This window comes from Carassius gibelio, chromosome A12 (assembly GCF_023724105.1).
Source record: "Carassius gibelio isolate Cgi1373 ecotype wild population from Czech Republic chromosome A12, carGib1.2-hapl.c, whole genome shotgun sequence".
NCBI lineage: Eukaryota > Metazoa > Chordata > Actinopteri > Cypriniformes > Cyprinidae > Carassius > Carassius gibelio.
In genome coordinates, this window is record NC_068382.1 from 4,974,890 (window position 1) to 4,999,036 (window position 24,147).

General features: G+C 37.3%; 1 protein-coding gene across 1 annotated transcript; it reads left to right on the forward strand.

Moving 5' to 3' along the window:
• Positions 1–40: 40 nt before the first annotated feature.
• Positions 41–21,938, forward strand: LOC128024933 (mediator of RNA polymerase II transcription subunit 24). Its single transcript, XM_052610819.1, has 26 exons — positions 41–198; positions 370–516; positions 1,858–1,940; positions 2,192–2,230; positions 2,323–2,396; positions 2,503–2,726; positions 4,167–4,278; positions 4,665–4,815; positions 4,898–5,011; positions 5,959–6,012; positions 6,197–6,279; positions 6,433–6,519; positions 9,184–9,295; positions 10,572–10,714; positions 10,835–10,872; positions 11,224–11,306; positions 11,405–11,583; positions 13,745–13,844; positions 14,016–14,191; positions 14,336–14,600; positions 14,687–14,868; positions 16,787–16,880; positions 17,564–17,663; positions 19,390–19,470; positions 19,629–19,777; positions 21,337–21,938. Exons 2-26 carry the CDS (start codon positions 387–389, stop codon positions 21,451–21,453), a joined length of 2,970 nt encoding a protein of 989 aa, XP_052466779.1. The 5' UTR covers positions 41–198; positions 370–386; the 3' UTR covers positions 21,454–21,938.
• The last annotated feature ends 2,209 nt before the right edge of the window (positions 21,939–24,147 follow it).

Genomic DNA, 24,147 nt, shown 5'->3' on the forward strand with positions numbered 1-24,147 from the left:
CTCGTCCAATCAAGAGATGCTACATCAGATCACCCAATCGGATGGATCTATGCTGCAGCAAACAGACAATGTCGGCCAATCAGAAGACGCGATCTTACAGAGCAATATGGCGGCGTTGAGGTGTAGGGAATTGTAAATGAACGAAAAACTAATTCATTTACTGCATAAACTACTACTACTATACTAGACTATTTTGTGGTAAGCGGTATTTTAAAAAGAAGAAATCACAAATTTACATTTTATCACATTTTACACGCCAACTATATACTGTTTTTTTATGAAATGAGATCTGACGTTCTCCTGCCATACAATAGGATGTGACTTTAAACTCAGTTTCTACGGTTGATTAATTTATATTTTGATCTATAGTTTAAGAAACAGTCAGGATGAAGGTGGTGAATCTGAAGCAGGCTATCCTGCAGGCTTGGAAGGAGCGCTGGAGTGATTACCAGTGGGCCATTAACATCAAGAAGAACTGTCCTAAAGGAGCCACATGGGACTACCTCAATCTAGCAGGTCATACCTAAATGTTTCACCTCATACTCAGTAAACAAATAAATGTATCATATTACGCATAAACTTGTTTGATAATTTTGAGGACATATGCACATGCTTATGTTTTAAGTTCTGATGTTCTGATGGTCTTTTCTGGTCTGTATATATATATATATATATATATGTGTGTGTGTGTATGTGTATATATATATATATATATATATATATATATATATATATATATATATATATATATATATATATATATATATATATATGGGGGTGTGTGTGTATAATTATCATGATTTTTAAGAATGTTTGGAAATGTTAACTGATATTTCCTTCTGACACATAGATATAAATAACATGATCTGCCAGAGGTTCAGTAATATCCAATAGAAAAAGAAAAAAAACTGTACAATGTGGTCTTTGCTATCCAAAACCCAGTCAGAAAACCGACAGCCCTCCAGAGTTGCTGTTAGATAACACTCTGTTGTGTCGTCGTTAAAGGGTTAGTTCACCCAAAAATGAACATTATATCATTAATAACCCTCATGTCGTTCCAAACCCGTTAGACCTCCGTTCATCCTCAGAACACAGTTTAGAATATTTTTGATTTAGTCCGAGAGCTTTCTGACTCACCATTGAAATGTATGTACAGTTTACTGTCCATGTCCAGAAAGGTAATAAAAACATCATCAAAGTAGTCCATGTGACATCAGAGGGACAGTTAGAATTTGTTGAAGCATCGAAAATACATTTTGGTCCAAAAATAACAAAATTTATTCAGCATTGAATAAAACGCTGCTGATGTACGATGCTGCTGATGTGTTATCTTTGTTATTGGGTGCACCAGAAATGACTTTTAAATTAAATGTTCCCTCCTGGTGGAATATACTGCCCAACTCAATCGGAGCAGTCCTTAGGCATCTTCAAGAATCGGCTTAAAACACATCTCTTCCATCTTTATTTGACCATCTAACTCTAGCACTCTCTGTTCTAATTATATTCTTAAAAAAAAAAGTATAACTAGCTTTCTAATCTTTTTGTATTCTATCTGTTTTCTTTTTATTTATTAGACAATTAACAAAAGCACAAAAAAGACACTAGCTTGATCTATTCTTTTTCTATTCTGTTTTTATTTTATTTATTATATTACTTAAAAGCCCTTGCTATGTGTACTGCATTAGGCAAACTGAGACTTGTTATAGCACTTATATATAATTGCTCTTTTGTTAGTTTTGATTGCTTCCATGGTCCACATTTTTAAGTCGCTTTGGATAAAAGCGTTTGCTAAATGACTAAATGTAAAAAAAAATAAAAAAAAAGGACTAAATGTGATTACTGTGTCTCCTGATACAGAAGCTCTTCTGGAGCAGGCTATGATTGGCCCGTCACCCAACCCTCTGATCCTGTCCTACCTGAAGTATGCCATCAGTTCACAGGTGAAAATATAAGTCATATCAGTAGCCTAATAAAAGCTTTTTTATTTGGCATGTTGATTATTAAGAAATGCTTTCTTGACTTATCATAGCTTGTTATTTGCCATATTTTCTTAATAGCACGTTTTTACAATGCCAGGAACTGTAAACTTGTGCATCACTACACCAATAGGTGTCAGTGTGTATGTACTATTGGTCCAGCACAAGTTCTTGACTTGTTTTTAAAGACATGATTTTCTGTCTCCCACTTGTAGATGGTGTCATATTCTAGTGTGCTGACTGCAATCAGCAAGGTATATGTTTTTTTTTTTTTTTTTTTTTTTTTAAATTTTCACTCAATTGAATTTTAATAATAACCAGACTATGTTAATTTGTTCACCCACAGTTTGATGACTTTTCACGAGAATTATGCATCAAATCATTACTTGAGATTATGGATATGTTCTCAAACCGACTCAGGTATCCATCTGTCAAATAGTTGCATCTTTCCATGCAAAAGTCATTGAGATGCAGTTTTTCTAGGATGCAGGTAATATGTTTTCTCTCTTGTTTTTTCCACCTGAAGCTGCCACGGAAAGGCAGAGGAGTGTATCGGGCTGTGCCGTGCCATGCTGTGTACCATGGTTTGGCTCCTACAGGGCTGTGCGTGGTACTGTGAGAGACTACGGGAATCCGGCGCTCTGCCTGTGATAGAAAACAGTTTGAGAGCCTGCCTGGGGCGCATGACCAATCTGTTACACAGCACCAAGAACAGAGCCCTGGTGCACATCGCACGCCTGGAGGAACAAGGTGTGTGTATTTATTAAGGATTTACAATAATAATTATCTTCATAACATTTTTACAAAGGTTTTGTTGCTTTTATAAAATTAAGAAACATTGTGCATAATGCTAATTCACCTTATTTGGTGCTTTTTCATTCATGAATGAATGAATCAGAATCACGTTTATTGTCAAGTACTGTATATATACATGTAAGAGGAATTTGTCTTGTTAAATTGGTGCTTGACAAAGACAAAAACAAGAACAAGAGTCTCAGGAGTGAATAACCAGCGCTCCCTTACCGCTGTCAATAACATGACTGAGGTGAGACCCTTGAGCAAGGCACTGAACCCCCAACTGCTCCCCAGGCGCCGAAGCAAGATGAGTGTGTTCCCGGTGTGTGTCATGTGTTCACATCTGTGTGTGCGCACTTGGATGGGTTAAACGCAGAGCACAAATTCCGAGAATGGTTCACCCTATTTGGCAACACGTCACTTTACTCGCTCACTCATTCAAATATCTAAATTGAACCTAGAGCACACTGTTTTCCTAAATGTATGTTGAACTGTACATGCAGAGATGTTTTCGATTTTCAATTTTCAATTGCTTGTGTGAATACAGTGCCATGCTTTGCTTTGAACACAGCACATTACTTTTATTTAATTAAATTGGAGGAGCCTTTGATTTGATAATCAGTATTGATTGGTAGATTGATTGCTTGATTGATTTTCGTCAATGCTCTGAAAAATTTTCTGAATGTAAATTAATGTTACACTTTCATTTAATGTTGACCCATTTTCCAAGCACAAGTAATAACAACAAAATAATTTATTTAATCTAAAACCACTAGTTCAATAACACTTTGTATATTATATTAACAATGTATTCAATCTAGTATTTATTCAAATTACCAAATGAGTGTATGTTTTGTATGTGTTTTCTTTAATGTAAAACTAGCCACAGTGTCATTCTAGACAAATGAGTAATTTATACACTGTTTAATCTCGAATTTCACAATATTTGCATTTATTTTTGTACTGTGGTTTTGTCATGCAATTTTTGAGTACAGCATACTGCTGTTTATTGCGTAATGCCTGCAGTTTCACAGGACTCAATAAGTAGTCATCTAGTATTCCATTCCCAAAATAACCTGTAATGCGCTTATTAATCAGTGTGACTCAAAAAGAGAATTGAGGGGAGAAATTAGTCTTGTTTTCACTAATCATTTATTTTAAACACTCTCTTTCGGGAATCAAATTGCTCATTTGTTTGCATCACCAATCAGTTGTTTTTGTAGACTTAAACATAACATTTAACATTTACCCAAATAAATGTATTGTTTATTGAATGACTATGTATTATATATGTATATATATAAAAAAAAAAACATTATATCATTATAATAATCTAATAAATGAAAGATTCATTATATCCCATTTAAACTTCCATGTCTTCGCTTGTCTCATAAGCATCTTGGACCAATGTAGAGCAAGCTTTGCTCAAGTTGTCAGAAAATCTCAACGCTGTGACCAATCAGACGCTGAAGGAGGATCTTGAGGAGTGTGTTTCATTGGTCAAGAGGTGAGAATCCAGAAAGAACTCTGACTCACTGTTTGAGGTGCAGTTATGACAGGGCTGGACAATAAATTGATTGCTCGCAAAGATATTGCCTGACGATTATAAAATTAAGCAACATTTGAAAATCACATTGATTTTAATGCAGTTTGTCCATTTAGTCAATCAGCTAGTTTCACTATGAAATCCTGAATCCACTTCAGCAAAATTGCTCTTGTATACTATTTCTACTTGTTACTCACCATGAAATGAAACAAGGAACCAATCAATAAATCAATAGTTTGTAAATGATTTAAGTGTTAAAAACGACATGATTTAAAAGCCAAATTAATTTGTTCGTGATACTCTTTGTGTTTTATTTGTTATAGTATGTATTCGTTGTTTTTTCATAGCATTCCTCAGATGTTGTCTCTTCAGAGTGATCCACCGGTCCACACCTCGTTTCCTTCAGTCCATGCCTTCATCATGCTGGAGGGAACCATGAACCTCACTGGAGAGACACAGCCATTAGTAGAGCAGCTCATGATGATCAAGAGGATGCAGGTGACTCCAAACACAAGTGTCCGTATTGGAGATGAAGTGTTGTATGTGTTTTCCAATGTGTTTTTGTGATTTCTCACTGTAGCATATTCCAGCTCCACTGTTTGTGCTGGAGATCTGGAAGGCCTGTTTCACTGGACTCATTGAATCTCCAGAGGGGAACGAGGAGCTGAAATGGACAGCTTTTACTTTTCTAAAGGTCTGTTTGAGTCACCAATCACTCTTGAACTTTGGATTGTGATATTCATTATGTTAAAAGAGGCTACTTATAGGGATAGTTTGCTTAAAAATACAAATTGTGTCGTGATTTATTTACCTTCATGCTGTTCCACACCTGAGGCCAGATTCACAAAATCTGCTATTTTCTTTTCTTTGAAAAAAAAAAAAAAATTAATTCCTGAAAAGAATGTTCTTAGAAATCATCAAATATCTTTTTAATGCATTCAGGACATATCATTAGAGTGCCCATGTACAGGATGCATTAACTCTAGCAGTGCGTGACAGAAATACAGGATGCATTTACTCTGTAGAGAGTGCAGGAAAGACAGAGCTCCATTCTAAAAAATAACAATTTAAAATACTTTGAAAATATGTTCAAATGGATGTTGAGTACTGAACTCAAGCCAAGTCAGTCGCAACAAAAACTATTTTTCAAGAGAATCAGTAAACACCACAGCTTTTCTACTTAAGAAAATAATTAACTTTAACAAACTTAATTACTTTCAAGACTTTTTTTAACCTAAAACTGATCTTGATAAATGTCTCTTTCAAGAGTTTTCCATCTTGAATCCGGCTCCTGCATGACTGACAAGTGAGGTTTTTTTTTTTTTTGTCATCTTTGAAGCGTGGTAGTATCTGTCTACATTTGTTGTCATTATATGGAAAAAACAGCATCAACTTCTGCTTATTTGTTTGGAAAAAAACAGTCGAGGCAATTATGACAGAATTTTTTGTGGGGTGGGGGGGTTTCCTCCCAAAAAAAATTTTTTTCTTTCTTTTTTAATTATTAGAAGAACAAGGCTACTTATCCTTATTATTGTGTCTTTGTTCTAGACATTTTGCCTGTTTGTAGTTAACATAGTCAAAACATTTAATCATTGTTTTTTGTTTGTTGTTGATTTTTTTTTTTTTACATTGCATTTTCAGATTCCTCAGGTTTTACTAAGGCTGAAGAAGTACCCACAAGGGGAAAAGACCCAGGTACCGTTATTTGACTGTTTACCTCAACTTCATCTACAGGGTGTGAACTGTTTTGGTTCCAGTTCCAGTTTGCATTGCTCATCACACCTGACACCTTAAATGTTTGCCCTCAAAATTTGTCATTCCACATCGTCCAAAATGTTAATTACTCCATCTGACCTGCCCATGTTTGTTAATTTGTCAGGATTTTATGGAGGATGTGAATGTGGCATTTGAATATCTTCTGAATCTCACTCCACTGCTGGATAAAGCCGACCAGAGATGCAAGTATGTCAATACCACATGTATTAATTATGAGTAATTATGAACTTATTTTACTGAAAATGTCTGACAGTGCTTTTAAGGTATTTATCAATACCATGGTGTTCGCTCAACTGGTAGAGCATGTTATAACACTGTTGTGTGTGTGTGTGTGTGTAGCTGTGACTGCTTGAGTCTGTTACTGCAGGAGTGTAATAAACTGGGCCTGCTGTCTGAGGCAAACACCAGCAGTCTTACTGCAAAACGGTATGTTTTTAAAAAAAATGTAAGTATGTTTTATGTGGAAATGTGACCACATGCATAGAAGAAAAAGAGGGCAGTCATGACCTAATGGTTAGAGAATCATGGTTGTGGGTGCGAGTCTCTGTACCAGAAGGGATTGTTGGTGGGGGGAGTGAATGACCTTACACCCTCAAACGTCTGAGGTGAGACCCTTGAGCAAGGCACTGAAACCCCAACAGCTCCCCGGGCACCTCATTAAAAATAACTCCCATTGCTGCAGGGTGTGTTTGTGTGTGTGTCAGGGATGCAAATGATTAATCGATTATCGGTTAATTGTCGATAAGAGATTGATCAATTAAGGCTGTCGATGGTCGTTAACTGATTTAATGTTGGGCTTCGTGCGGCTCATGCGCAGAACACATGCGAGCAGCTGTGAGTGATGTGACTGTATATAATATGACATCATCATTCATTCACAGTGTACTAATTAAGCTTTAAATGTGATTTAAACTTTAAAAGTAAATTAAAATAGAAACAACAAAAAAGTTCTTCAACATGAAAATGACTTATTAATTTGTGGCAATTGTCCACGCTTCGTTCATTTTGTTCCCCAATAACCCATGATTTAACTGAAAAAAGGGAACAAATTAATAAACAGAACAAATTCTTAATTCATGAAATATTTCATTTCCCTTCCCATGTTTACCACACACAGTAAGAGATGCGAATAAAGGGAAAGATAATAAAAATAAACCTGTGAAATTAGAGGGTTAGACTGTGAAGATTTAAGAAAAGAAACCGGCAAACCAGAACAAAGCCACATTAAAGGGGGGGTGAAATGCTCGTTTTCACTCAATATCCTGTTATTCTTGAGTACCTATAGAGTAGTACTGCATCCTTCATAACTCCAAAAAGTCTTTAGTTTTATTATATTCATAAGAGAAAGATAGTCTGTACAGATTTTTCCCGGAAAAACACGAGCGCCTAGAGGCGTGACGTGTGGGCGGAGTTAAGAATCACGAGCGCCAGTAGGCTTTTGCGTCGAGAGCGTTTGGAAGCTGTGACATTACCCAGAGCCGTTGAAAAACATATTTAACGGCTCTGACATTGCCTTGAGGAAAAAACCATCATCCCAAATAAACCATGGCTAACAGTCAGATTCAGCCGTTTATTTATGATCCAGAATCAGATCCCGAGGCTGAAACTGAACGAGAGCAGCAGCAGCAACGACTCGCTCCGAGCGGGGCTCGAACCCGGGTCTGGGCATGGGTGCTTGCGCGCTCCCATATAGCAGAGCAGAGAGAGGCTGTGCACAGACAATCACTGATCAGAGCGAGAGCGTTGCGAAATGTCACAAAAGGAGGAGTGTTTTTGGTTGCCAGGGCAAGACAACCCTGCACAGATTACCAAAAGAGAAACAGCATTAAGGGACCAGTGGATGGAGTTTATTTTTACAGAGCATCAACGGAGTTGTGCAAGTGTTTGTGTTTGTTCCCTGCATTTCGAAGATGTTTGTTTTACAAACAAGGCCCAGTTTGACGACGGATTTGCGTATCGTTTATTTCTTAAGGATGATGCAATCCCAACGAAAAAGGGTCACGATCGTGTGTTGGAACCGCAGGCGGTGAGTAAAACTGCTTCAAATATCTCTGCCTCCTTGTTAGTGCGTTCCCTCCCATGCCGAGACCCGGGTTCGAGCCCCGCTCGGAGCGAGTCGTTGCTGCTGCTGCTCTCGTTCAGTTTCAGCCTCTGGATCTGATTCTGGATCATAAATAAACGGCTGAATCTGACTGTTAGCCATGGTTTATTTGGGATGATGGTTTTTTCCTCAAGGCAATGTCAGAGCCGTTAAATATGTTTTTCAACGGCTCTGGGTAATGTCACAGCTTCCAAACACTCTCGACGCGTTTGGAAAAAAATCGGTACAGACTATCTTTCTCTTATAAATATAATAAAACTAAAGACTTTTTGGAGTTATGAAGGATGCAGTACTACTCTATAGGTACTCAAGATTAACAGGATATTGAGTTAAAACGAGCATTTCACCCCCCCCCCCCTTTTAATGTTTGAGATATGCTGTTTTCCTTAATGCATAATTTACATTTCACAGGTATATTCTCCATCTGTAAATGTTAAAAAAACCAACGGAAATGTTTGCATTTTGCTGTCAGAAGTGCATGAGCTTTTGCTTTAGCGATTCTCCGCTAATCTCCACAGAGTTGAAGAACGAGCTGTGCACATGCGCCAAACAGACATAGCTCAGTGAAATAGAAGCGCAACAATTCTAACGTATACATTTTGCTGAAATATTTACAGTTGGACATTAAATGTGACATATGTAGGATTTTTTTTTTGCACATCATGTCATGCTAGTGACTGCTGCCTGCAATAGATGCATTTTGCAGCATTATGGTTAACGATTAATCGATTCATTGATCGTTAATTTAAACGACAATCGATTATGGAATTAATCAATATTTTACATCCCTAGTGTGTGTTAACTTCTCAGAGCTGTGTGCGCGCTTGGATGGGTTAAATGCAGAGCTCATATTCCGAGTATGGGACACCACACTTGGCCACACGTCATGTCACTTTCACTTTTTTTTATTGTCTTTCTCTTAGTTTTTTCCTTGTTTATTTATCACTGCATTCCAAGTTCTTTTTATTCTTCTTTTTTTTTTTTGTCAGGACTGAGGACAGAGAGCATGCGCCCAGACTAAGGACAGCAGAGAACGCAAATATTCAGCCGAACCCAGGCCTCATCCTGAGAGCAGAACCAACCGTCACCAACATCCTTAAGGTTCTCAGCTGGTTTTATATTATTTTTAGGGCTGTCAATTTAACACATTAATTTCATTAATTAGTTATGGAAAAAATAATGTGTTAAGTGCACCTGACCGTCCCAGACCTTTGTAGGTAATAGAAAATAGAATGTTGTGAGAATGTCCTTAAAATTCTGGCACAATATTGTGGCACAATAACCTTGTGTGAGTTTTTGTCTCATATTTAGGTCATATGATAATAGTTAAGCAATATCACATGAGTTCAATAAAGAGTGCATGAGCTGTTATATTTTAGGCATAATATTGCCTGTTTTTTTCCTGATTTTGCCTACAAAAATATTACCTATAAAACCACAATATAACTTTGTGCATCTTGCAGTACACAGCAGTTTCATTTCTGAATGAATCAGTGTTTTCAACAAATTGAGTAAACCAATGGTTTAATGGCTCATTCACAAATAGTGCCATTTACTTCATTCCTGAAATAATCAGCCATTTGAATGAATCGAATGAATGAATGACTCAATGATTTTCTCAGTAAGATATTTACCATCACCAACTAGATGCAAATAAAGCTCTATTACTCAAACCATGTATGTATGCATATATTGCAACAATAAAACTTTGTTTTGCATTATATATATATATATATATATATATATATATATATATATATATATATATAAAACATAATAAAAATAAAGGCTATAATTTTCATAAAAGTGAAGCACATTTTTCACATATATATATATATATATATATATATATATATATATATATATATATATATATATATATATATATATATATATATATATATATATATAATACATGCATTGTTTTTTTTTAATTAAATATTATTTTAAATATGCCATTCACCCCCTAACTATTGTCTCTATCTTCCAAATTGGTTGAGTAAATGGTTTCATGCTCTTAATGGTATTTATTTGATAACTAACTTTCTGAATAGCACTTTACAATAATGCATAAACTTACACTAACAATAAGTATTATTGTAATAGTATTTATTAATCTTAGTTAAGGTTAGTTAAATACTGTTCATTGTTAGTTCACGTAATCTCAGGCCTTTTGAGTAAATATTAACAGAAAAAACTTTTGACTGTAATAATGTATTAGTAAGTGTTGAAATTAACATTAAGATGAATAAATGATTTACAAGTATTTTCATTTTCAGTTCATGTTAAATAATATAATAAACTAATGTTAATGAATAGAACCTTATTGTAAAGTGTTACCATTTACTCACAGGTTTTCTTCCTTTTGGTTGTCTAGACAGTGGATGCGGATCATTCGAAGTCTCCTGAGGGACTGCTGGGAGTTTTGGGTCACATGCTTTCAGGAAAGAGTCTTGATTTGCTCCTGGCTGCAGCAGCAGCGACTGGAAAACTCAAGTCGTTTGCTCGCAAATTCATCAAGTAAGACGATATGAAAGTGAATGGATACACTACATCAGGATTAGCTTATATATTTTACCCAAATAAATACAAATACATGAATGAGTGTCTAGGAGATTGATATCTGCTGTTCTCTTCCAGGCTGAATGAGTTTCCAAAGCACATCAGTGGAGAAGGATGTAAGTCATGTGCTTTATTTTGCTATGATTACATCAGGCCAGTTAATCACTTAATTCTAGTTAGGCATATTTGTTGAAAGATGACATCACGAGACACAAACATCTTTGTGTATTATTTTTTTTAATGATAACAGAAAATTAAGTACATTTTCTCCTCAAGTTCTGAGGTTTGTTACCACCACAGTAACTAAAGAACACATTTTAAGTATGTACAATTGCTCAAGCATTCACATCTGCAGTGTGAACTTGTTAATTATTTTTAGCTTTAGCGTGTGAGAATGTGTCAGTATTTAGTTACTCACCGGATCTGAGAGCAGATTCACTTATAACATCTGTGAATGTACTTTTTAGCAAAATCTGCATCAGTGCGAGCTCTGCTGTTTGACATTTCCTTCCTCATGCTGTGTCACGTTGTTCAGACCTATGGGTCAGAGGTCAGTCTCTACACACACATATTAAGAATTCGTAACCACATCCTGCAGTGACAGACACTTTAGTGTATTGATCATATCCATTTCCCATATCTGTCTAGGTGATTCTTTCAGACCCCAGCCCATCGGGTGAGACACCCTTTTTCGAGACATGGTTGCAGACATGCATGCCAGAGGAAGGGAAGACCCTGAATCCAGACCACCCTTGCTTCAGACCTGAGTCTGGGAAGGTGGAGAGTCTGGTGGCCCTGCTTAATTCTTCCTCTGAGATGAAGCTTGTGTAAGTGCTGCTGCACATCGTCACACTAACATCTTCATAAACATTGATTTACAGTATATACCACCCACTTTAGTAGTGATGTTAGTAAATTTGGTTAATTTCTGTGAATCGATTAAAACTATAAATAGATTTATTTGTGTCATCACTCAGAAATATTTACATATGTCCCACCGTTCATGAGCAGCTGCATGCATTCATGTTCGTCAGAAACTGCATTCAGTGTAAGATGACATACAGGTCTGGGCCAGTGTGGGGTGTGTTAAATGCATTAATAATTTTAATGCATTGTTTTTTCCATACTTATTTGCACCAAATTAGCTTTAAAGGTGCCATCTGTCATGTCTGGCAAAAATAAATCAAGTCATACTCCACATTCCCTACCAGATGGGGGCAGTATGCCTCAATAAAGTGAATTGGTCTTCTCTAGAGTAACAAACGAGAAACGGCATAGTCTCTATGCTCCGACCTACCTTCACAACAACCCTACAGCCATAGCCCGAAGCCTAAGAGGACGTTTTGCCTCCAGAGGAACGTTGGGTGTTGTCAAGTGATATTGAAACATGACATCTTCAAGCTACTCCCCTTCACCTTTACCAGTCATGTTCCTATTCGTTCCTATTTGTTTGTTCATATTACATTTTGAGTTGTATATACACATTATTTGAATTTAATTTGACAGACAGCATTCTGTCAACATCATTGGTAAACATCAGACAGCTGATCAAAGCTAGCGCCAACCAACGTAACCAGAGCTGCCAACCCTCACGCATTCACCGTGAGACACACGACTCTTTTCACACGCTTTCACGCCACACATCAATTTTCTCATGCAAAGAAAAACCACGAAGCAAAGAGGACACAGAGACCAATAGACTAGACAGAGCAGGTTAGTTATGAAATAAAACAACGGGTAAGTTATAGATAGCTAATTATCAAACGCAGCTATGATTAGCCATCGCTAACATTAGCACGTTTATCAAACAGCCTTCGATACATTTCTATGTTATAACTTCCCGAAAACAAATACACAAACATATAAAACAAACTTCTAGCGAAATACTAACAGCATCTAACGTTAGCTTACCAATCCAAAAGAAATGTTGCAAGTTCGGAGTGGAACCTCATTTCTTTCAGGTCCATCAGTTTTCTCCAGCGATTGAAAGCAGTGCTGATGTTTACTCTGGTCTTTTTCTTATCGGATTTGATTTGTGTTTCCGAGCGCAGTTTCCCTTAACTGAAATGAAGTAGTGTGCTGTACTTTCCACACAATTGACATCAGGTTCAAGTACACGCCCACAAGCCATGCGAGTTATTCGTGTATTGCAGGTTGGCTGGTGGTTATGTTGCCCGCATACCGCCTCCCATGGCCGAAACTGGTATTACGACACCTGTCGGGCCGGGGCTAGTAATGCTAATGCTAATTAAGGTTGATATCTCTGCAGCACTATAACTTGCCATTTTTTTAATGACGTCATCGCCCTTATTTCTTCTCATTCTTTTGATGCGTGTAGGTCATGTTATGGATATTTTTGCATATGGCACCTTTAATCAAGGTTGAATAAACCCTTGTATTTTTAGCAGAGAAATAAGTACATTATGACTTCACTAACATTTGTCTTTAAATGACTCTGTTTAAACAACTGCCTAAATATCACATAACATGGTAGTTAGTTTAAAATGAAAGTGTTTCCTTTGTATTTGGAAGCTGGAATTTGAGCATTTCTTTGGCAAGCATGCCTACCCAATTTGACTTGGGCCTAAACCAAAAAAAAGGGATACAAAGTCCCTTACTTACAGTGTATGTACTGCATATGGTGAAGAATTCACATCTTCGGACCTGGGACAGGGCAATCTTAAGAAAACTGTTTTAATAAATGACAACTTCTAGTTCAAAATTAATTGTTAAAGTAGAGATTTTTGGGCAGTTAATGAGCTACAATTTTTAAATTGATGTTTATGCAGTTTTAATAAATTGGAGAAGCTTTTAGTTAGTGTGGCTATGTGGTATCTATTACATAAGCCCTGCGCACCTTGTGTTTTTGTCTGTTCCGAGTCGACAAATCAAAATGCAGTATTATCTATTCATTTATTGTTCTGCTATTTTTTTCAGCAGTGTTAAGGATCTGTTAGTCAAATGTGATCTCTCTCTCTCTCTCTCCAGTCAGATGAAATGGCATGAAATATGTCTCAGTACACCAGCAGCTATACTGGAGGTTCTGAATGCCTGGGAGAATGGAGTTTTATCAGTGGAAGCTGTTCAGGTGAGGAGGTTAATGGTGTCCTAACAAAAAGCATTTTTAAAAGCAATGAGGCATTTATTTCCACACAGTCATATTACAATTTGAAAAGATCTTAAAGGGAACATGTTGTAGGAATACGGTTTAATTTTTTATGAACTGTAATTAAAGAAGTCTCTCTTTCCGTTTTTGTAGAAGATCACGGATAACATTAAAGGGAAGGTGTGCAGTATGGCCATCTGTGCAGTGGCTTGGCTGGTGGCACATGTTCGGATGCTGGGATTGGACGAGAGAGAAAAACCTCAGACAATGATTCGTCAGCTCATGACTCCCATGTCAGGAGAAAACACTTTGCAGTTCTACCATGAGCGGTAAGGAATCTCTGCACGCGGTTGTGAATTGCTAGTTGTTGTCATAATTGAATGAAAGTAAACTTTGCATAGCTTGGTCCTTGAATATTATCACTAAATATCCCTCAAAGACTGGTATTTTCCCCTCTCTGTCTCTATCTCCAGTGTGGTGATCATGAGCTCTATCTTGGAGCACATGTGGGCTGATGTATTTCAGCAGACAGGACTATCCCTGCGGCCAGCAGTCGAAGGTCAGGAGCCCATTCCATACCGGAACCTTCTCCCAGCCCGCCAGCCCATCCGCCAGGTTCTGCAGACCCAGTTTAGGGAGGTTCTGGAGAAGGGCTGGGTGGACTCGCATGCATTCCATCTCTTTGAGAACCTGCTATATATGGGAGGGGTTTTCTGGTTTACTAACAACCTGGTTAAGGTAAATGTGTCTGGGTTTCCACTACTAAGGATTATGGGAAATTAACTGCATCTGTTATAAGAATTGGTTGTGTATTCGTGTTCTAGGAGCTTCTGAAAGAGACCCGTAAGGAGTGGGCGTCTCGAGTGGTTGAGTTGCTGTACAGTATCTTCTGCCTGGACACACAGCAGATCACCCTCACCCTGCTGGGTCACATTCTGCCACGTCTCCTCACAGACCCTGCGCACTGGCACAGCCTGGCAGACCCCCCAGGAAGAGCCCTTGCAAAGTACGAGCTGCAAATTCATTTGAATTAGTATTATTTTTTATTTTTTTTAATTGCATAGTGCATTAGAAGCATGGTAAATTAACACAAACTACACACTTTAGGTGCATGTAAAGCGATGACCACAAACCAAATTCTTTGTACTTATTTACATCTTATCATTCCATATCTGTGTGACCCATTTTTTTTTCCATGCAGTATTAAAGTATACTCAAGGATAAATGAATGTAGGATGCATCCTAGGCCTTAATGCTAAAAGTTCTAGAGAATCTTAATTTGCAGATTCGTGATATTTGTATTCGAGTGTAGGTATTTACTCACACATATTTAATTGTACACAGGACGACTTCTTTTAATTATAAGTAATATTATTTTGAATATATTAAGATTATCTAACTTAATTAAAATACTAAGAAATACAATTAAAGTCTGTGTAAAGCTATATTAAATGTATGTTCTGAGTTTGCACACCGCCGAAAAATTTTAGAAAGATAAAAAAAAAAACGGCAAGTAAATAAAATAATTATCAAAAAAGTGAAAAAATAATAATAAGCAGTATTCTCTGCTCTGAAACACTGGGGGTGTGTCTGTTGTCTGCGGCTGAAACCATGACCATGGAGATCATCAGCTCTCCATCAACGTGGCTCTTAACAAAATTAATCCACCTCTTCTTGATATCATCGTTTTTAGAAAATGTAAATAATGAGACCAAGCTGTTTTATAAACATAGCAACCAGTGACTTGTGATTGAGTGGGCGAACCACTGATGCTAATAACTGATAACTCCACAATTCAGTACTACATAGTTCACAGTCTTTGTAACGTGTTTTCAGCAATACATTTCTAGCATTTATAATGCGTTTAGAAAAATTATCTGAATTTCTTTTATGTGGTTTTTAAAACATAAAATGAATTCTGTTGCAGCCATTAATAACTTTATTGGTTTGAGTAGACAGTTCTTGACATTTTAGGAATCAGAAAATAAATTGTGGTAGTATCCCAGTTTATTTTTTAATTAAATGTTGGAAAACAAGCAGCTTTGTCATAATTACAGCAGAAAAACATAGGATCTTACTTAAGTTATATTAGAGGGGTCTTTGAATGTTAGACTATGAGAGGGCCTTTGAGTCGGATCAGATCCACTGCTGTAGCTTCACGATGGTGAGCACCGGTTAAATGTTCCTCAGAGATTGTAGAATTCTACTTTATAATTACCACAGTGATGCATTAATGCTGTATGATTATTTTGTTCCAGTTTGGTTATTAGTGTCTTATCTTTTACAATATCCTTTGACACTGACATCTGTATACTTCCATAGTTCACCCCATTTTCGACACCACAGGAAAATCCATATTGTGTTAACATGGAAAGACAGATGGAGCCTCACCACATAACTCTTTACATACTTTGATTGATCAATTGTTTTGTTTATGTAGAAAGGATTGGTTCATAAAAGAATGACAATTTTATGTGTATGGATGAACCACAGTCTTTACTCCCATTTCTCTTTTTATATCCGTTGTTTGATCCACCTCCTCCTTTATTTATTTATTTAGTTAGTTTTTGTCTAAGATTCAAACTGACATCTGTTCTGTCAGATGTGGAGTTTTCAGGCTTTTTCCTTCTTGGCTTCTCTTTCCATTTTTGGACATTTTTATTTAGTTAGTTACAGAAAGTTCAATCACCATTTTAAATGAGGTCAAACTTACTACCGTAGATGTAAATCTCCCTTCATCTGACAGTTTTTTCACCATCTTTAATGCAGAGAAATCAAATCTTACATTTCTGTTGCCAGCGTATCAGTATACTAGCATCTAGAAGTTAACCTCAGAACTGATAGTCAGGAAATAAAAACCACAAATGTCTTATTTTACTTTCACAAGGTCTATATGAAAAGTTGATAATGATGATGTGTTCTAGGTTGTCAGTGTGGTGTGCACTCAGTTCTTACTCATCTCATCATAAGGGTCAAGCATCAGCACGACAACGCAAGAGACAACGTGAGGATATTGAGGTCTGTCACAGAACTTCGTTGTTCTGTGTATTCTCTCACACAATTGCATACTTAAAGGTGCTGTAGGGAACTTTTGTAAAAAAATATTTTTTACATATTTGTTAAACCTGTCATTATGTCCTGACAGTAGAATATGAGACAGATAATCTGTGAAAAAAATCAAGCTCCTCCCAGTGCTCCTATTGCCATTTGCAGAAAGTAATCCGCTCCCGGTAAGAAACAACCAATCAGAGCTGCGGTCCTTAACTTTGTTTGTGTTCAAAATGTAGAAAAATGTATATAATAAGCGAGTACACCATGAATCAATTTTCCAAATCGTGTTTTTTGGCTTGTCCTGAATCACTAGGGTGCACCTATAATAAGTGTTTATATTCGGACTATTTTAGATTGCTTCGGGGATACCGCGGCGGAGCAACCCAGTACCTTTGTGATTCTTCATAGACATAAACGGAGAGAAGTAGTTCCGGCTACGATGTTCTTCCGCAATACGCAAGCAGTTCTGTTTATTAACCGCTAGAGCGTCAAAAGTTCCCTACCGCAGCTTTAAATATGGATTATATTCAATACGGATTATATTCTTAATGCTTACCCATTAAGAATGTAATTCTTACTATTTAAACTCCGCCATGATTCACTTGTGTTATCCGTAATGTGAATACACTCTCTTCTTTTTTTGGTTATAGGATTACACCAGCCTTTTTCCTTTGGATGACACACAGCCATCTAAACTGATGCGTCTGCTCAGCTCCAATGAGGACGAGAATGTCATGCTGTCTAGTCCAGGTCATTTCCTGCCTGCCTCACCTGCCACAAGCTGCATTTAAATCATTTTTCCCCTCTGTATATGTATTTTGTTTATCTATTAGTCAATCTAGAAACTGCAAATGCTGCAAAAATCCCCACAAAAAAGCAGCAAAGCTTGCAATTGGTTTGAGCTTCCTGTGGCAGTATCACTCAATATGCAAGCTTGCTGTTGCTTAACTAAAACAAATACACTCACCTAAAAGATTATTAGGAACACCATACTAATACGGTGTTTGACCCCCTTTCGCCTTCAGAACTGCCTTAATTCTACATGGCATTGATTCAACAAGGTGCTAAAAGCATTCTTTAGTAATGTTGGCCCATATTGATATGATAGCATCTTGCAGTTGATGGAGATTTGTGGGATGCACATCCAGGGCAAGAAGCTCCTGTTCCACCACATCCCAAAGATGCTATATTGGGTTGAGATCTGGTGACTGTGGGGGCCATTTTATTACAGTGAACTCATTGTCATGTTCAAGAAACCAATTTGAAATGATTCGAGCTTTGTGACATGGTGCATTATCCTGCTGGAAGTAGCCATCAGATGATGGGTACATGGTGGTCATAAAGGGATGGACATGGGCAGAAACAATGCTCAGGTAGACCGTGGCATTTAATCGATGCCCAATTGGCACTAAGGGGCCTAAAGTGTGCCAAGAAAACATCCCTCACACCATTACACCACCACCACCAGCCTGCACAGTGGTAACAAGTCATGATGGATCCAAGTTCTCATTCTGTTTACGCCAAATTCTGACTCTACCATCTGAATGTCTCAACAACAATCGAGACTCATCAGACCAGGCAACATTTTTCCAGTTTTCAACTGTCCAATTTTGGTGAGCTCGTGCAAATTGTAGCCTCTTTTTCCTATTTGTAGTGGAGATGAGTGGTACCCGGTGGGGTCTTCTGCTGTTGTAGTCCATCCGCCTCAAGGTTGTGCGTGAAGGCTTCACAAATGCTTTGCTGCATACCTCCGTTGTAACGAGTGGTTATTTCAGTCAAAGTTGCTCTTCTATCAGCTTGAATCAGTCGGCCCATTCTCCTCTGACCTCTAGCATCAACAAGGCATTTTCACCCGCAGGACTGCCGCATACTGGATATTTTTCCCTTTTCACACCATTCTTTGTAAACCCTAGAAATGGTTGTGCGTGAAAATTCCAGTAACTGAGCAGATTGTGAAATACTCAGACCGGCCAGTCTGGCACAAACAACCATGCCACACTCAAAATTCCTTAAATCACCTTTCTTTCCCATTCTGCCATTCAGTTTGGAGTTCAGGAGATTGTCTTGACCAGGACCACACCCCTAAATGCATTGAAGCAACTGCCATGTGATTGGTTGATTATATAATTGAATTAATGAGAAATTGAACAGGTGTTCCTAATAATCCTGTAGGTGAGTGTATATATGTATGTATGTATAAAAAAAACGTATTGTTATGAGAAGTGTCTGGAAGCAATGGCTGTTTAGTCACTTTCACTGAGAGAAAAAAAAGAAAAAATGAAGGACGAAAGTGTTGATTTTATTAACGCAGTCAACGGAGAAAAGGGAAGTTAACAGGATATGATATAGTGAAATTTAATTTGATAGATACTGTGACAGTACGCATTTTCTTTTTTCTTTTTTCTTTTTTCTTGTACATTAAATGTAGGTCAATAAGAACTCATCAACTCAAAGTAACTGATGTTCTCTTTTCTAGGTGACCGTTCCATGAGCAGTTCACTGTCTGCCTCTCAGCTGCACACCGTCAACATGAGAGACCCTCTTAACAGAGTGCTAGGTTTGTGCTGTATTTCTGCTGATCATTTGGTGCCACTAGATAGATTAATAACATGGTGTTACCATCTGGTACTGTCTTTGTTCCACCACCATACTACTTATTTACAAGTCATGCTATTAGAGTCAAAGGAGATTCTTGTCTTTTTTTTTTCTTTCTAGCAAATTTGTTCCTGTTGATTTCCTCTCTGTTGGGGTCTAAGACAGCAGGCCCTCACACACAGTTTGTTCAGAGCTTTATCGAGGAGTGTGTGGAGTGCTCAGAGCAAGGCAACCGGGGCAGCATCTTGCAATTTATGCCCTTTACCATGGTGAGGGAATCATCTTGTACTTTATGCATGCACTGCACTCACACTTAAATACTTTGAGTTTTCTAAAAGCACTGCACAATTAGATCACGATTTCTGCTTCTCTTGATTAGATAAGCATAATCATCTGTAAGATTGGCCCTCTGGTTATTCATCCTGAAATCCTTTTTGTTTATTTTTTGTCACACTTTATCTTAAGGTCCAATTCTCACTATTAACTAATTTGGTCCTTATTGTTAATAAGTAAGGTACTTGTTAAGTTTAGGTATTGGGTAGGATTAGGGATGTAGAATATAGGGTTAGGGTTAGGGTTAGGGTTAGGGTTAGGGCGAACTACTAATAAACAGCCAGTGTGTTAATAATAGCCGTGTAATAAGAAACTAGTTAATAGTGATAATTGGTCCCTACACTAAAATGGTACTTAAATGTTCAACCAAAGCATCAGTAAACCATTATAGAAATTTTCATCAGTAAACCCATTATGGAATCATTTCAGTGATTTTGAAGATGTAAAGTTTATGAAAAATAAATGAAAATATATATGGTAACACACTTTATTTTAAAGACCAATTCTCAGTATTAACTAGTTGCTTGGTAACATGCATATTAATTACTATCATATTGTTTTTTTATTAGATATTTTATTTTTATTATTTATAGAGCACATGTTAATGCCTCATTCTGCATGACCTTATTTTAGATCCTTTAATCCAACCCCATACCTAACTTTAACAACTACTGTACTAGTAATAAGCAGCAAAGAGTTTATTGAGGCAGAAGTCATAGTTAATAGTTTGTTGATAGTGAAAATTAGACCTTAAAAAAAGATACATATAATTGGCTCTAAACATTCATGTTCAAAATTATTCAACCCCCCAAAGTTTATAGAGAATCTTTTATTCTTTATAATGTTGCCTCTAAGTGCATTCAAGCTTCTGAGGCCTCTCTACCAGAATCTTGGCCAATTCCTCATGTGCAAAAGCTTTCAGATCACCGATAAATTGCTTTAATGAGATTTATATCTGGAGACTGAACAGGCCACTCAAGAACATTCTATGAGCAATCTCTCAACCAAGCCTCAATACATTTGGACATACATTTTGTAAATGTAATATTACATTTTGCAATAAATAGTAATGTTTGCCCTGTAATGTTTGCCCTGCTAGCATTAAGAATTCCTGTGATCATCAGCTTCAGTCTCCGCACTGAAGGCATCACAGTCTTTGACAAAATGACCTAATACTTCAACAATCCATGATGTCCTTCATACAGCAGAAAAGTACTCCCATAATAAGACTGTTCCACCTTGTTCTTCTGCTCATAAGGCTTGCCTTTTTTTTGCACCAGACCTATTGCTCATCCATGGGTCAAAAAAGTTCAGGTTCGGTCTCATCACTCACCACAGTCCTATCAAAATGGATTTTAGCATATCATTCAGCAAATCAGATGCAGGGTGGTGTAATTTTTGCAATAATCATGATTATCAGTTGAACCATAATAATTCAGCCCCAAATAGTAGCATGAAAAGTCTTTCATAAATTACTTTTAATTCGTCTCCACAGATTTCAGAACTGGTGAAGCTTCAGGCGCTGGCAAAACCCAGAACTGTGCTGTCCATCACAGACCTGAGCCTTCCACTGGGCCGGAGAATGGCAGCTAAAGCCATCGCTGCTCTGTAGAGGACATTAATTCCAAAAGCTCGCCTCAAAGAAGACGTGGTTTTAGTAGGTGTGTGACTGAGGAAACTGCTTCAACCTCCCTCCCTAGGGGAAAACAGACTTTTGTCCTCATTATTTACATATGATTCCTGTAACTGCTGGTGAGCTATGATGTTGCATTTACGTCTGACATTTTGAGGACGGCTCAGTATTAGTTCTGATTTGACATTCATGGGCATACCTGTGAACTAAAACTGAAGCTGACTGCTGACTGCTCACATTAATTAACCATTTACTTCCATCAATCACAAGTAAACAGAGTAAAATTGTGGTATGATGTTTGGTTTTTCTATATACGTTATCAAAGTTCATATAGTATTGCCTGTTTACAACTTTTTTTGTGTTTTTATTAAAAATGCCTGTGATTTGAATCTCCTGCAAAATATGAAACCTCAACATTGTATATTTTTTTTGTAAAATGCCAATAAAATGGTAAAACTGTTGTAGATGCTTCTCTATGCCACTTCTTTTGTTAAAATTTTACTTCATGTGGTGCAATTTATGCCCGTCAACAAACATGAGCAAAAGTGTTTGTTCAGCTGTGGTTACGGGTTAGATTTCCACTGAAGTCTGAATTATCTTTGGTTTCACACTATGAAATATTTTTACCATTAGATATTATCTGTGTACATAGGAAACACTAAAGGGGGTTTATCTGATCATCTGTTGGTCACAAGTTCTCAAACTGTTCTTTATTTGACGAAAATAAGAGTTACAAAATGTGTTCAAATCTGTGTGTGTGTGTGTGCGTGTGCGTGCATATATGCATGGCTTATGGCTTTTTAGCAGGACTTTCAACTGAACACAAGCATCCTGTACGCTAATACTGGCAGCCCATTATATTATATCATATTTGATACACAAATTTTGAAGGCATCCAAATTTTCAACCTGATTAAAACTTTGATGAAAAACCTGCTGTACACAATCTGTTCCATGCCTTCTGTCTGATTTATAGTTTAAACTTTTTTAGCAAATGGCTGTTTATTGTAATTTTAAAAACATCTAATACCTGGCTGTTATGCTCCTCTTTTTGCTGTGAAATCTTTTTTGATTTTTATAAAGTAAACGTAAGAACTATTGTATTGTTAGTAATATTTCAAGGTCAACACCTGGACCCAAACAACTTGGGTTTACTTGATCATCCAAGTACTATTTAAAAAAAAAAAATCCTTTGAAAACGTGAATATCAAATCTGATGCATCAGGCTTTTGAGGAATTTTTATTTGTTATTCTCCAATCAATTCATTGAGCTTGATTCATTGATCATAAAACTAACTGCTCCAAATTAAACTTGGTGAAGTCATGGCCTAATGGTTAGAGAGTTTGACTCCTAACCCTAAGGTTGTGGGTTCGAGTCCTGGGCTGGCAGTACCATGACTGAAGTGCCCTTGAGCAAGTCACTGAACCCCCAACTGCTCCCTGGGCGCCACAGCATGAATGGCTGCCCACTGCTCCATGTGTGCGTGTGTGCACTTTGGATGGGTTAATTGCTGAGCATGAATTGTTGAGTATGGGTCAACTTTGTTGTATGTCACTTCACCTTTACTTTCAGATATCACTGTTAAAAACCATTTACTATGGCTTTTGCCTCAATAAACTCCTAATTTGCTGCTTATTAATAAATTAGTAAGGTGGTTGGTAAGTTTACTGGGTAGGATTAGAGATGTAGAATATGTGCTTTATACAGTGGGTACGGAAAGTATTCAGACCCCTTAAATGTTAATATAAACGTCAATGTCAAAGTTTAAATCTTAACCTTTAACTCCATACCGAAGTCCCAGATAGCCAGACAATGAAAATATAAATATAAAAAAATATATATAAAAAAATTATTTTTATTTGGGATGCTGTGAGCAAAGAGACTGTAGTGTACACCATATGTTTGAAAGTTTTTAGCTTAAATGATTAATATGAATAATCAGTGCTCATAAACAGCTGCTGAGGTCGTATTCTCAAGTGAAGCGAGTTGAGGCTTGGACCCAGAAACAGCTCTTCTTACATCATCACTTAACAACCGAATTAACAGAAAAACAGAATTGTTGACATTTTTGCAGATTTATTAAAAAAGAAAAACTGAAATATCACATGGTCCTAAGTGTTCAGACCCTTTGCTGTGACACTTGTATATTTAACTCGGGTGCTGTCCATTTCTTCTGATCATCCTTGAGATGGTTCTACACCTTCATTTGAGTCCAGCTGTGTTTGATTATACTGATTGGACTTGATCAGGAAAGCCACACACCTGTCTATACAAGACCTTACAGCTCACAGTGCATGTCAGAGCAGATGAGAATCATGAGGTCAAAGGAACCGCCTGAAGAGCTCTGAGACAGAATTGTGGCAAAGCACAGATCTGGCCAAGGTTACAAAACAATTTCTGCTGCGCTTAAGGTTCCTAAGAGCACAGTGGCCTCCATAATCCTTAAATGGAAGACCTTTGGGATGACCAGAACCCTTCCTAGAGTTGGCCATCCAGCCAAACTGAGCTATCGGGTGAGTAGAGCCTTGGTCCCACAGTGATCCCAAAGATCACTGTGGCTGAGCTCCAGAGATGCAGTCGGGAGGTGGGAGAAAGTTGAAGAAAGTCAACCATCACTGCAGCCATACTCCAGTCGGGGCTTTATGGCAGAGTGGCCCGACGGAAGCCTCTCCT